Raw genomic sequence first — 15,086 nt, 5'->3', positions numbered from 1 at the left:
TTCCCCATTGGCCTGAGTTAAATATATTTAGGTTTCAGTATGTTGAGAGAAGGGAGATGTGTACACACACATGCATAGGGAAATGGTTAGAATTACATGAGCATGTTTACAATAGGTATCTTTGGATAGTATAGCTTAAAATAATTCTTATTCTCTTTATTATGGTTTTCTGTATTTTACACATTTTATATAATGTGTGTATATATATATATATATACACACATTATATAAAATATATATATATATATATATATATATTACTTTCATAACAAAAAATATTGTGTTGGCTTAAGAAAGAAATTGGGTCTTGAAAAATAATGAGACATTTTCCCAGGCCTCAGGCTTATGTGTCTCCCTCCATTTCTATAGAGATTGATTCCAGAACGCGCCCAGGTACCAAAATCATCAGGGGCTCAGGTTCCTTAAGTAAAATAACATAGTATCTGCATAGATCCCACCCACATGCTCCTATATACTTTAAATCATCTCTAGATTATGTAAAATACTAAATACAATGTAGATGTCTCTGTAAATAGTTGAAATACTGTATTATTTGGGAACAACAGCAAGGAAAAAAGTCTGTACACATTTAGTACAGATGTGATTTTCCCCTGGACAATAGCTGAGTCCAGAGATATGGAATCCACAGATTTCAGAGGCTGGACCACACCATGTTTCTGAGCATTTTTCAAATGTCACCATTTTTTTAATATTTTTTTTAGTTGTTGATAGACCTTTATTTATTTGTATGTGGTGCTGAGAATCAAACCCAGTGCCTCACACATGCTAGGCAAGTGCTCTACCACTGAGCCACAACCGCAGCCCTCAAATGTCACCATTTTTGATCTCTGAATCTCCTGAAAATAAAAGCTCATCTCAGCCCCACGATCAGTGGTTCCTTCCAGACACCTGCTGACCCATGAGCAGAAGAGAGCTCACCTGTGCCTCAAATGCAGGGACACATGTCAGGCTGGAGAAGTGTCTAAAGTGGGCTGTCAAAGCCAGGAAGGAGAGGTGAGTTTGGGGGAGTAGACACAGAGTCAAACTCAGGGTTGGGAAGTGAAAATGAAAAGTTGGCAAGATTGAGCAATGGTCTGTACCCACTTCAGTGCTCAGATAACAGCATTATGTACTAAGAGTGTGTTGAACCAATACAATGTCAAAATGGCAGAGAACTCACCCTCACCTATAGCCCCAATGAATTTCACCAGAGGGTCATCTGGAAGCCAAAGTCCTCCTGCATAGGCCTGGCATGAGAAAGCTAACTTAAGTGTCTCTGGGTAAGCTGATGCAATGTCTTCCTGACAGAGGTGCTCGGTACAACAGGCAGCCAACCAAGACAATAGGATCTTCTAGTCAGGAAAGAGGGACCTCAGAATGAACAACAAAGGTGTATGGCTGAGTGAGGATGGCTGTCTCACGTGAGCTGTCTCTGGGAAAACCCTCTCTGCACCACCTTGTTTGGGAATAGCTCCATCCAACCAATAAAAAGGAAGCTAAGCACCTGCACAATGCTTGCCTTATGGCAGCCCTGATAGCAGATGCTCCACTTGTGCTAACGCATGTCCATTAACTTAGTTGCCAGATGAGAAAACGCAGCAGTGGTTAAGAGACTTTAATTAAGAATCAGAATTAGAATTTGAACATTGATTAATTCCAGAATAGTGACCTTACACTCTCTTGACCTCATGAAGACAGCTGAGCCAGAAACCATTGGTTCTGGCAAGTGATAACTATGCTAAACACATAAGCCTCCATCACCAAAGTTTGCCTGCGTCCTTCTCTTCCTGGTAACAGACCTCTAGCATGGAGGTTGCCAACTTCATTCCTCCCCATTACTGAATGGCCCTTTGGTTTTACAAAGCCGGGGGTGTTCATTCCTTCTTCTTTGCCCCTCTTATTCTTTTCTGTTTCTGTAGCTTGCACTAAAAATCCTGAGTGATGGGGAAAATGAGGCTTAGTCATTGTGGTAAGGAAGGGCCACTTTAAGATGGAGATATTTAAGCAAGCTTCTTAGGTTGTAAAGGAGCCAGCCACGGGAAGAACATGAAAGGGAGTGCTCCCTGCAGAAGGAACAGCAAGTTCTAAGCTTTCACGTGGGAATGAGCTTAGGATGGCCTCAGAGGCTGGAAGAAGGGCCAAACTGCTGGAAAGTGTTTATTCCAACGTATTTTATTCTTTTTGATGCTATTATAAATGGAATTGTTTATATTATATTACATTATAAATGGAAATGCTTCTTAATCTCACTTTTTGATTGTTCATTGCAAGTGAATAAAAACATAATTGACATGTGTATGCCAATCTTATGTTCTTCAACTTTGCTGAACTTATTGGTAGCAATAGTTTTTCGGTGGATTCCTTATGGTTTTGTTCATGCAACATCATTTTGAGGGCAAACAGGGATATCGTTACTTCTTTCCAAAATCAAAAAGAAGGAACAGAGGGAGAAAGAAGAGAATGAGGAGAAGGAGAAGACTGGCTTTCTCCAGGATTCAGAATTCCAAGGCACCTCTGCTGGACTCCAGAGCAAACCCTAACCCCACTCCCCGCTGCCTTTCCCTTCCCCCACTAATGGAACTCCAAGGGCGCCGTTGTCCCTGTCGCCATGGTGATGGACGCTCTCAATTAACTGGCTCCACAAGAAAAGAGTTGTGTGGTTAGGGCGGGGCGGGAAGAGGGTGGTCCCTGCGCCTCTACCGTGGAGATTCCAGGTTAGGCCCAGGCGTCAAATAGGGACCATGCCGGTGTTGCTACCCACAGCTGAGCCCAGCGAGGACTCACGGGTTGGAGCCCCAGAATGGCGCGAGGAGGCACTAGCCAAATCGGGGAAGGCGCACCTTCTGACCGACCGCTGCGGGCAAGAGGTAGTGGCCATGTGGCAACCCAAGGACAGTGTGCGGGACCCGCACATGGCGCACCACCTCTGCCGCGCCGCCTACATCGAGCCTTGGCGCTTCCGCGTGGAGATGCTCAAAGGTGGCGGCACCGTAGAGAAGCCACCGCCGGGCGAGGGCGTCACGCTGTGGAAAAGCAAGATGAAGCCCCCGGCGTGGTATGCTCGCCTGCCGTTGCCCTTGCACCGCGACGCGCGCGCCATGCAGACGGCCGAGGCGGTGCTCACACACGCGCGCGGGGCGCGCCTCACCGCCGCCCGCCTCGGCCGCACCCAGCATCAAATCAACGTGCAGCTGCAGCTGCTGCTGCGCCAGCGCGAGGCAACGGACGTCAGGCTCAGCGAAGTGCGCAAGGGCCTGCTTATCAACAAGCAAAGCGTCAAACTGAGGGGCTACCGACCCAAGTCTGAGAAGGTGGGACCCTCCCCAGCACCAAAGCTAGTGGCAAAGCTGAAGCTTCGGGCCCAGGGTATTCAGCCTGAGAAAAACCTCCCCCACACCAAAGAGAATATCCCCCGTGTCCCAACTCTATAGTGAATAGAGGCATAAGATGAGCACACCCCCAGGGTGAAATGCCTAAGCCCCCAAGTCACAGGGAGTGAGACCCACCCAAAGGGAGGAGATTCTCAGCAACCTTTCCCCAAGAGAGGGAAACTATTCCAATCCCCCAGCCAGGATGGCCTCGCTGAATCAGACTCAAAGAAAAAAAATCTTCCCAAAGAGTAAAATCCACAACCCCCAGCCCTGGCATAAAACCACCCACCAGCCCCCCATGCCAAGTGAGACCCTTAATCCACCTAAACCCAGTGAAAAACGCCTCCATCCCCAGCTGACCTGTCTCACCCAAATGAAACTCGACTCAAAATGTGAAATAAAACCCAAGCTTCCAGGCTTAGGAATTGAGAACACCTTCCCCCAGACCCTGGGAACAGTCCTATCTACAGACTGATACATCAAATTCCCGACCCTGCACCAAGAGTTAAGACCCCAGCCAGGGAGAAATGGTGAGACCCCCCCCCAGTACCATTCCTCCCATAATCTTCCCCCTAAAGTAAAATGCCAGACCCCTACCCACTAAAGGTGGGAAAAAACCCAACCACCCTGGGGAGAAATGAGACCTTGCTTGATAGATGAGATTCCAGGTTCCAGCCCTCAGATCTAAACAGTGAGACCCCAAAATGGCAAATCGCCATCATCCATATGATGAGATCCCTTCAATACTAGCCAAGGTTAAGGGATGAGACCATCACTGAGGAAGTGGCCCCTATTCTCAAAGAGTGAGAACAACCCTCCTTCAAGTTAAGTCACTCCCATTCCAGCTCACTGGGCTCTTATCTATAAAAGGAAGAAGCTCCCAACCCCAAACTCCAGAAGATAACCCCGGCAAGTAGGAGTCCCTGAAAGGATCAAGTCTTTGCAGATAGAGTGAGATAGGCCCCAACTCCATCCTCCAAGCCTGGAGTTTATAAGGGTGGCAGAGCTTCTCCTATTCCAGAAGGAAGGATCACCCTCAGCCCTCTCCTGAGGGTGAAAGCACTTCTCACCTTGTTGTCTAGATCCCTGACAAAGCTGACAGCATGCTTACGTGGGAGAAGGAGGAACTGAGGGTCTTGAAGAGGAAAATGGAAACAGATATGGAAAAATCAGAAACTCTACTCAAGGTTAGGAGACCTGGGGCCAAGTTAGAGGGGCTGGAGAGGGATCGGTAATGGATGAACTGCTCTTGGGATTTGTAACAGACCTTGGAGACTGTTAACAGCAACAAATCCTTCAACCCACATTACCTGACACTCATCACAGTTCCACTTTGACTTTTTTTTTCTCTGTATTCTTTTTCCTGTTTTTGTTTTCTGGTTCGTTTTTCAGTTGTTTTAGTTTTTTGTTCATTTGTTTTGCAGTGCTGGGGATTGAACCCGGAGTCTCATGCATGCTGAGCAAGTTATGCTCCCCAGCCCCACATTTCCACTTTGAAAAGTGGAAAAACGGAGGTCCTGAGAGAGGGCAGCATTGGGCCTCAGAATAATAATAGACACCCACTGTGTGCCAAACCCTAAGTAATCACTGAATGAGCTCCTTAAAACTCTCCAGGGAAACAGAAACTATAATCCCTCATTAGAGATGGTAAAATTGAGACTCAAAGAGAGATGACTTCCTCAAGGCACAGAGCCAGCCAGTGACTGGGCTATGATTCTGGGTCAAGTGTCTTGAGTCTAGCTAGCTCTTCACACTTGGTCAGACACCTTCTCTCCCTATATTCTTTGCTCTTGGCAACAGGAATTTCCTTATGGGGATGCTAATGAAGGTGAGAGAGAATCCAGAGTTCAGGAAGCCTTTGGGCCAGTAAGATCAGCTGGTTAGCTTTGTGCACTTTAGATTCATCCATTTGACAAATATTAATCCAGTGCCCTACTGTCATGGGCACTGTGCTTGGCACTAGTTGTTCCTGTCAATCCCGTATGGCTGACAAGGCAGTGAACAGACCAGAGCTGGCCTTGCCCTGGCAGAGTTCACATTCAAGGGTCATTCAGAGAAAGGACAGGCTGGCAGAGGGGGTTAATGGTGGAGTGGGAGGCTTGGGGGGCGGGGGGGGGGGCTGGTGTGGTGCTGTCCATGGTGCTGAACATCAATTGTGCACACCCCAACCACCATTATATTCCTTTAATAGTGATTCCTGAAAAGTCCCTCCTTCAGGAAGCCAGAAACAGATTAGGGAAAAGACCATGAAGGTTGACCCAGGAGGGATGTGTTCAAAAGAGAAAATGGGAAATAGGAAGGTATAAAAAGACAGATGCAGCTAGAAACAGACACCCAACACTGGAGAAGACATGGGCTGAATGTTGCTGGAGAAAAATGTTCACCGCCAAGCAGCCTTGTTTCAACTTAAAATCTCAAATTGACATGCAAAACTTTCCCATGGTACTAGAAGGCTTGCCATCCCACTGTGCAAGTTATTTCATTCCTCCTCTTCTTTCAGACCTCTCCAACACCCTACTCCTTCCTCACTCTTCAGTGCCCCCAAGAAATAGAAGCTGCCAGAAGAAATCTTTCTCGTTGTTCCTGTCAATCCCGTATGGATTGTCCTTTGTAACTGTGGGTTTCTCACCCACAGATTCAACCAAAAGCAGTAGAAAATTGCATCTGTACTGAACATACATAGACTCTTCTCATTTTTCCCTAAACAATACCATATAACAATTATTTACATTGCTTTAGACATTATAATTAACCTAGAGATCATTTAAAGTCTATAGAAGAATGAGCATAGGTTAAATGCAAATACTACACCATTGTATAGAAGGGACTGGAGCATCTGTGGATTTGGGTATCTGCAGGGGATCCTGGGATCAATCCTCTGCAGATACCAAGAAGCAAGTCTAATCCCATCTACCTCTGCACTCACCTTCTTCAACATCATCAATATTTCCTTCCTATTTGTTCATTCCCACCAGTGAACAAACAGGGAGTTACCCTTTAAGGGGTACAAATGTTTGGGACGATGAAAAAGTTCTGGAAATGAACAGTGGCAATGGTTTACAACATTGTGTACAGACTTAATGCCACTGAACTGTCCACATAAGTTCGTTAAAATGGCAAATTTTGTGTTGCAGCTATTTTATAATTTTTTTAAAGAGAGAGAGAATTTTTTAATATTTATTTTTTAGTTTTCGGTGGACACAACATCTTTATTTTATTTTTTATGTGGTGCTGAGGATCGAACCCAGTGCCTCGCGCATGCCAGGTGAGTGTGCTACCACTTGAGCCACATCCCCAGCCCTTATAATTAAAAAAAAAAAAAAAAAAACCATCTCTCTTGATCCCATGTGCCCCTTTGGACAATTCCCCATTCCTCTGATCCTCTTGCTAGACAATCTGCTCTGCATATGCTGACTCTTGCTTCGTTTAGGTAGGAACCAGGTCTGGCCAGAGCATCTCCATTTGCTGACAACTGCATCCCCACATGCTGGCACATTGTCCATCACACATTAGAGCCTGATGAACATTTGAACTAACAAATGAAAGACGTTTTAGGTCTATGTTATTACTGAAATGGATGAATGCCAAAGGGATCACACATTTAGAGAAAGAAGCTGAACATAAAGATAGTCACTGTGTGATTCCATAATTCATATGTATGTGATGTGTGTTGCAAGTATAATGAAGTTCTAGATTCAGCAAGCTTTTCACCAAAGCACCAATGTTAAATACTTTCAGGCTTGTACACTCTACGTTCTCTGTCATAACTACTCAACGTGACCACCGTGGGAAGAACATGGCCAGAGCCCTGCCCACATGAATGGGCCTGTATAGCCTTGTCCTGACAGAAGTTTACCTACAAAAACAGGCCACCAGGCAAATAGGCTGTGGCTTACCAACCCCTTGAAGAACAGGAAAAACTAAGTTAGCTTAGTAGAGCTAGAGAGGGAAGGGCAGCAGAAAAGGCTACAGGGTTGTGGAAAGATTCTATACAGCATCTGGATGGGAGGAGGTGTTTATATGGCTGTATACATAAGCAAAAAGGCCTCTGTTTTGATGAAGTCAGGCCTCAAAATAACAACAAACTGGTGTTGCCAAACCCTGTGGAGTCATTTAATCAACTACTTAAAACTCTCCTGTGGGGCTGGGGATGTAGCTCAGTGATAGAGCGCTTGCCTAGCATGCCCAAGGCCCTGGGTTGGATCACTGCAAAAGGCAAAAAAAAAAAAAAAAAAAAAACAAGTTGTTCATATTATATATTTGTTTATATGGGTTAATTTTGCTTCAATAAAGCTAGGGTAAAACACTTAAATCTGTGATTTTAAGTATTCTCACTACAAAAAAAATAAGTATGTATGGTGATGGAAAGGTTAAATATATATATATATATATATATATATATATATATATATATATATATCCCATAAATATATGTGGTCATTATTGGTCAGTTAAAATAAAAATTTAAGTGAAAAATAAAGTGAACCTTGAAGGATGGTGTGATGTAGACCAAAGAGAAAAAAATCTTTTTTCATGAAAAATACATGTCATTTTTTAAGCGATTCCATAAAGGAAATATTTCTCTGGAACTTTGAGGAAATAAATTCAGTCAAAAAATATTTCCATAAATAAAATCCTTTACAAGAATTTTATTTTGTAAGGGAAAAAAAAGACTTGAAGGAAAGGCTGGGGGTGTGGCCTTCTGGTACAGCAAGTGTTTAGCATGTGCAAAGCCCTGGATTAAATTACTAGCACCAAAAAAAAAGAAAAATGGAAAAAAAAAACTGGAAAGGATTAGTTTAGAGACAGAAACGCTTTGCAGCCTGTCGGTCTGGCGCCCCCCCGAAGCAAAGAAACCACTTTGGGCCACCTACCTCAACCTCCCAGCTCACACTCCGCTTTCTCTTCACTGACCCCAGGCTCTGGCCTCCTGTCGCGACGCTCTGGGTTTCTACTGTAAGGAAAGGCTCCAGGCTGTGGAACTCATGAACCAGCCGCTGGATAAAGTTCTGGAGCAGGCCGGCCGCTACTCGTGGGTGGACCTTACGCGCGCCCCCACCCCGCGTCCTCAGGGCCTGAAAACGCCTCCTCCTGACCATGTGGGCACCTTTACCCCAGGTAGGCTCCACAGGAAGGAGTGCACAACAGTGGGTGCCATGGTGCCTTTTGACTACTGATGCACCCTTTCACCCACTTAGCTGCCCGGTTCCCTGGGGAATAACAAGCCAGTGTCTTGCCCAGCGCATCTAGCTTAGCTTCTTCCCCTGGACATCTTCCCCACACTCAGTTACTCAGTTTCTAATTCTAAGGAAACCAACCCAAGACGCCATTCAGGATCCCCACTAACAGCCCCTCCCCTAGACTTTCTTCCAACCCCTCAGTAAGCCCCCCTGGCCCACTACCCCCTGAGAATAGTGAAGAGAAAGATGCAGAAAGCTAGTATCTGGGAAAGGACAGCTCCGCGCCCACCAGCGCTTGTCCGGTGCATTGGCAGAGTGCGCCTACGCGCTGTACAAAGCTAAGCGGTTGTTGATGGAGTCCAAGGACACCTTGGCAGAAATGGCAAAGAATGAGACGGACATCCAGAAGCAACAGCAGCAAATAAGCGACCGTGTGTGCGCCTCCCTGGCGCAGAAGATGCGCGAAACGTTGGAACTGAAGGTGCACGCTGCCAGCGCGGCCGGGAGGTGGCAGCTGCGGTCGGGGGTGGAAGAGTTCCGCTGTGGGAGGAGGTGGGACAGAGAGCAAGCTAGATCCCGCTTCAATTCCCCACCCCCAGGAAAGAATAAATATGACGTTAGGACTAATGAGGGGAACTATCCACCGGTGCACGAAATTCAACCAAGAGATGGACGTCACCCGCGGACTCATCAAGGTAAGGTTTAGGGAAAAGGTCTACCGGGATGGCGACGGGATGCGGTGCGGGGTCGACTGAGACTCAGTGTTCCGCACACCTAACTCCGACAGGGTCCTCTGTCGAAAAGTCACCTGGCGACTCGAGAGAAACTGAACAGACCTCTAGTTCTCATGCACCAGAAACACGTCGGCACCCAACTCCCCGAGGCCGCGCGCCTTGTCCAGGTACGCCGCCTCCTCGCCCCCTCCTTTGCGCAGCCTTGCCCCGGCTAGGCATGGCCCCACCCAGGTAAGACTACTTCCTCAAGCACACCTGAACTGGTAAGACCCCCTCACCCAGGTCAGCCTCTATTCTATCCACGAGGGGGCCCTACAGTCCTTTCAACCCCTGTCTTCCAAGATGAGGGCCCCCCCCCCCTCGCTCATCCCGGGCCTGTGCGGTCTCCTTCCTGCACGCCATGCCCAGGTACATTCCCCATCCCAGGTCCGTCCCTTCTCTCACTCTCCAGGTGCATTCCCTTTCTCGGTTCAACCCATTGCGGGTTCTTTTTCAGGGACACCCAGTCCAGTTCTCCCCCAACCCCGCAACTAAATGCCCCTCTCAGCTATGCTTCTTCCCAGACTGCGCATTTCCACCTGCACACCTGGCCAAGTGTGACGGACCCCCCCCCGTCCCCCATCTGAGACTCGCCCCCTCTTCAGTTGCGCTCGGTACACACGCACACCTGGCCTAGGTGTGTCAGCCCACCCCAGTAGCGCCATGCTCTCGGCTCCGCTGGCGGTCTCCCAGCACGGCCCCGCCCCCTCTCCAGGGCACTGACAAACTGCAGCGCCATATCACGCACGCGGAAAAGAACCTAAAGGAGCTGCTCGCCACGCGCGATGACCTCACCTGGAGCCTCAACTGCAAGAAGATCGGGCACGACGTGGACTACAACGTGGTTCGCCTGCGTCTTCGTCAGAGGCACCCACATGTGTACTTCGAGCAGGCGCAACGCCTGGTCAATAACTGGGACCCGCGCACTCCGCCGCCGCGTAGCGAGTCCAACGAGTCCAACGCGGCCCGCAAGTGACATGCAGGCCCCCAGCCCCAGCTGGCTTGACTGTGCGGGCTGGGCCATTGGGAGAGCAGGCTCCCAGCACCGTGGCCCTCTCTCCCCTCTGATTCATTGTTCCTTCAAGCGCCTTATAGCAGAATTATAATTAAAGATACCAATTGTCATTTATTAGATACCTACTGTATGTCAATTACATACTATACAACACATTATAGACACTGCATCCTGGTAGTTAGCAGAACAGATTTGTGGCCAGATTATAAGTATTCAAGTCTTGGCTCCCCAGTTTTAAGCTGCCTGGCCTTGGGCAAGATGCTGTCCCTTGGTGATCTCTCCCCAACCTGTAAAATGAAGAATATTACAGGAACGCCTTTGCTTATGGTAAGAAGAGGTGAGTTCACATGGGTAAGACCTGTAGCATCGTTTCTGCGTATAGCATATGGTGAGTGAATTTAAGTTATTAGCATCTCCATCTTACAGTTGGGAGAATGGAGGCACCCAAGAGGTTAAACATCTTGCCCAAGGTCACACAGTAAATAGTAAAGCCGGGATTTTCATCACTGACTCCAGAGGCTGCAATCTAAGCAGAATTCCCCTGAGATCTGATCTGTATTCACTTCACAAAGTGCTAGGCCTTGAACCAGGTGCTGAGATTGTAGTTGATTCTTTTGGTTGAGGCCCCAGGGTGGCCTCCTGCAGGAAGCCTGCCCTGATTGCCTCCTTTCCTCCAGTCATAATTCACAGAACTCTTCATATTAAGCCTGTGGTTATTATCTGCTGTCTCCAAGCAGATTCCAGGGTGTGATATAGATAGCAAAGGAGGTGTTCATTACAACCACAAACACAGCCAGCCCTCCTTATCTCTGTGTGTCCTGCATCTGTAGATTTAACCAAAATTGAATCAAAAACATTCAGAAAAAAAAAAAATGTCTGTTCTAAACATGTGCAGACTTTCTCCTTGTCCTTATTCCTGAAACAATATAATATCATGATTATATTATAGCATTTACATTGTGATAGGTATTCTAAGTCATCTAGGTGATCGAAAGCCTACAGAAGAGTTGTGTGTGGGAGGATAATGTCGTGTGCAAACACCTCACCTCGTTGTATAAGGAACTTGAGCACCTGCAGATTTTGGTGTCCACAGGGGTACTGAAACCAATCCCCACAGACGCCCAGGCACGACTTGTATTTCCTAAGGAACTGCTGTGTGCTGGAGTAGCAAGAACTAAGCCAAATGTGTCCCTCCTTATGGAGCTGGCAGTGCCCAAGGGAGAATGGCCCTCATGAATATTGGTGTCTTTTTAGCAAAGCCAGCCAGTCACATGGACACAGCACATTTCACAGAGAAGGAAATGACGGTTCAGAAACATAACCTGTAAAATGAAGAATATTACAGGATATTACAACTTGTCCCAGGCTACAAGGTCAACAAGGGATAAGGCAAACTTTAAACTCTGTAACCAGAGTCCTAGGCCAGAGGCCTGACTCCCAGAGTCCCAACAAACCAGGTCTGGCCATTTTCCTATACGGCAAACAGAAAGGTAATGGTGAAAAGCAGGAAAAGAACTTTAATCAGTAAAGCCATGTAGGGGAGGCAAAGGGAGATTCAGCATGTGAGCCCTGTCTTCAGGGTGCTGATGGAGCTCTTGGCTTAAATAGAAGAAGAATTGGATCCGGGGGCGAGAGGTCTGGTCTGGTCTGGTCAAACTGTGGTCATGTTGATCTTTAGTTCAGTCCTGGTTCTGCAAGGAAGCTCTAGAGAAGTCCTGTGGCTTGAGGGGAGCAATTCCCACTTGTTGCTCAGGACATTTATCCATCACCGGTGATCATGAGATGACTGCTCCGGCTTGGCGACAGCATCACTGTGGGGTGATGTGCCTGCCTCCTGCTGTTCCTCGAAGGTGTCAGACAATGACTGAAGACTTCTGGGCCCCACCCAGGAGTCTGAGGCTATAAAACCTGACAGTCAAACGTCTCTACAAATCTTTTCTCAGTCTTGAAGAGAGACGAGATAGGTTAGATAAATTCAGGGCTAACAAACCTTGTATTACTAGTTTTTAGATGAGCACTCCTTAAAGGATTAACATGCCTACGTGCAAAGCCGAGCAGTGCCACAAAGTTTAAGGTGATAAAGGAGACAGAGATATAAAATGCAGGCACAGGGGCCAAGCTTTATCCTTTTAGTTACTCATGGGACACCTAAAGGCCTAAGGAAAGAGTCACTGCTTTTAGCAAAGGCAGCCTCTCTAGGTCCCTGTTACAACCCCACACCTTTCCCTTGCTCCCCACTGCAAGCCTGGACCAGGATCATTGGGCCTCATGACAGCCATGTGGAGATGGGGTAAACTATGCCATTGGACGGAGAAATTCACAGCAAAGAGAGTAAATCTGGGGCTCAAACCCACTATCTCTGACTCTGAATCACTGAGTATCACGGCCAACTCCCTCATCTCAAGAGGGACCCCACAGACTGAGAGCCATGGGGGCTCCCTGGGGTTCAGACTTCCTCACCAGTCTCTCTCCTTCAGGCCCTTCCTCCCTGTACCAATCTACAGAGCAACCAGAAGTAGATGGCAGGCTTGATTTGAAGATGTTTAATAAAGAAATGACAGTCCATCCTCACCAATCGCAGACTCCATCTTTGGGAATTCACCTACTCACTAAAATTTTTTTGTAACTTCAAAATCAATCCTCATGGTGCTTTTGTGGGCATGCACAGAGCCCTGAGAAAGCTTAACCACACGACATGCACATCCCCCAGCTGGGGTCAAACCAGGTGATGCTCCGCCTGCTTATTTCAGCCCTCACTTGAGCCAAGGGTCCTCCTTGAGGTATGCTTTGCTTTTTTTATGCTTTTACAGATAATAGGATTTAAAATGCCCCCAGGGTTACTGCTGCCTAATGTCCCTAAGTACAAGAGGGGGTGGTGTTCCTTAGGAAACAAAACATATGCATGATGGTAAAGATTCATTCAAGCATGAGAATATGGCTGCTGGCTGTGAGCTCACCCTAAATGCATCAACAATGTCTATTAAATAAGTTGTCTTTTGGCAGAAACACATAAAACAAGGTTATGTATTGATCAGTTGACAAAAAGTGTGACCAGAGGCTCAAAGGAGCCTGCCCCAGCATCTGTCCAGGAGCCATGGTTCCATATTTACTGACTGAATGTTCACAGGGACTTTAAGAAACATAGTCACCATGAATAATAAGAAATGACTATATTTACAAAGATGTGAGTAGTGGGTAGGAAAACATTAAAGGATAACTCAGTATCAAGGTGCTAGTAATTGTGGGGAGGTTTTGCTACAGGTAGGTCTGAAAGAACCAAGAAGCAAACAGGAAGTTAGGAAAGCAAACAGCCAATTCTGCACTGCTGTGGTGTGGGTGCTGGAGATTAAGTGCTTCTACCCGCTCCCTCCTTTGGATGGTGTCCTGATGGGTAGAACCACCCAATGGCTTTTGAGTCTATTGCAGGTCCTTCCTGGGGCAGGGATGGTCCATTTGCAGGCACCTTTTCCCTTTTTGATTCCCAGAAACCTTGCGTGGGGATGCAAATGCTGTTTTTGCAAGCAGTGCCTTGCCCTGTAGGTTGGAGCCTGCCACCCCTGTCCTTGCTGACTCAGCCCCCAGTTCACCACAGCTCATATAGTACTCCCATCTGCATTTGCACAATCCCCTGCATTGCCTCAGAGCTGAGATTTCAGCTGTTTCCCCAGGCATGAGCTTCAGGCTCTCAGTAACAGACAGGGACACCATAAGATGGGCGTCATCCCCACGTGAGAAAAGAGGAAATTGTCTCAGAGCAGTGGCAAGATTTGTGTATGCCACCCAGCAAGCATGGGGCTACCCCTGAAGTTTAAAGACTGTGTGCATGGCTAATAGCACAGGCAGCAAAAGTAAAAACTGACAAATGGAATTATAGCAAACTAAAAAGCTTCTGCACAGCAAAGGAAAAAAATCAAGAGAGTGAAGACAGCTTACAGAACGGGAGAAAATATCTGTCAACTACATGACAGATGGTAAATACCTAGAATATATAAGGAACTCAAAAAACTTAATAATGAAAAATAAGTAATCCAATTAAAAATGGGCAACTACTCAAAGTAGACTTTTCTCAAAAGAAGAAATACAAGGTGCTAGTAATTGTGGGAAGGTTTTGCTACAGATAGGTCTGACAAAGACATGAAAAATGCTCAATATCATTAGCCATCAGGGAGATGCAAATCAAAACTACAATGAGATATCATCTCACCCCAGCCAGGATGGTTATCATCAAGAAAACTAAAATAACAAATGCCGGTGAGGATATGGAGAAAAAGAAACTCAGACAGTGTTGATGGGAATTCAAATAAGTACAGCCACCATAGAGAACAGCATGGAGAACCCTCAAAAATGTGTATATATAGGTCTAGCACATGATCCAGTTATCCCACCCCAGGTATAAATCCAAAGGAAATGAAGCCAGCATATCAAAGAGATGGCTGAACACTCACACTTACTGTAGCACTATTCACAATAGTAAAGATATGGAATCACACCGGTGTCTGTCAACAGATGGAAAAAGAGAATGTGGTGCATGTGCACAATGAAATATTATTCAACCATAAAGAAGAATGGAATCTTGTCATTTGTAGCCACATGGATGGAAATGGAGATTATTTTGTTAAGTGAAATAAACCAGAAAAGGAAAGGTAAGTACCATGTATTCTCACTCCTATGTAAAAACTAAAAACAAGGTCAATCTAAAGTAGTGATTTCTAGAGACTGGGAGGGGTGGGGGCAGGAGGTGGGAAAA

General features: G+C 46.5%; 1 protein-coding gene across 1 annotated transcript; it reads left to right on the top strand.

Annotated features, from left to right (window-relative positions):
• The first annotated feature begins 2,741 nt into the window (after positions 1-2,741).
• Positions 2,742-10,300, top strand: Tektl1 (tektin like 1). The gene is made up of 7 exons (XM_027932241.2): positions 2,742-3,311; positions 4,454-4,558; positions 8,291-8,489; positions 8,866-9,032; positions 9,151-9,246; positions 9,339-9,452; positions 10,040-10,300. The coding sequence occupies exons 1-7, from the start codon at positions 2,742-2,744 to the stop codon at positions 10,298-10,300; spliced, it is 1,512 nt and encodes a 503-aa protein (XP_027788042.2).
• The last annotated feature ends 4,786 nt before the right edge of the window (positions 10,301-15,086 follow it).

The sequence above is a fragment of the Marmota flaviventris genome, chromosome 1 (genome assembly GCF_047511675.1).
Source record: "Marmota flaviventris isolate mMarFla1 chromosome 1, mMarFla1.hap1, whole genome shotgun sequence".
NCBI classification, from domain to species: Eukaryota; Metazoa; Chordata; class Mammalia; order Rodentia; family Sciuridae; genus Marmota; species Marmota flaviventris.
This window is presented reverse-complemented; position numbering and strand designations above follow the sequence as displayed.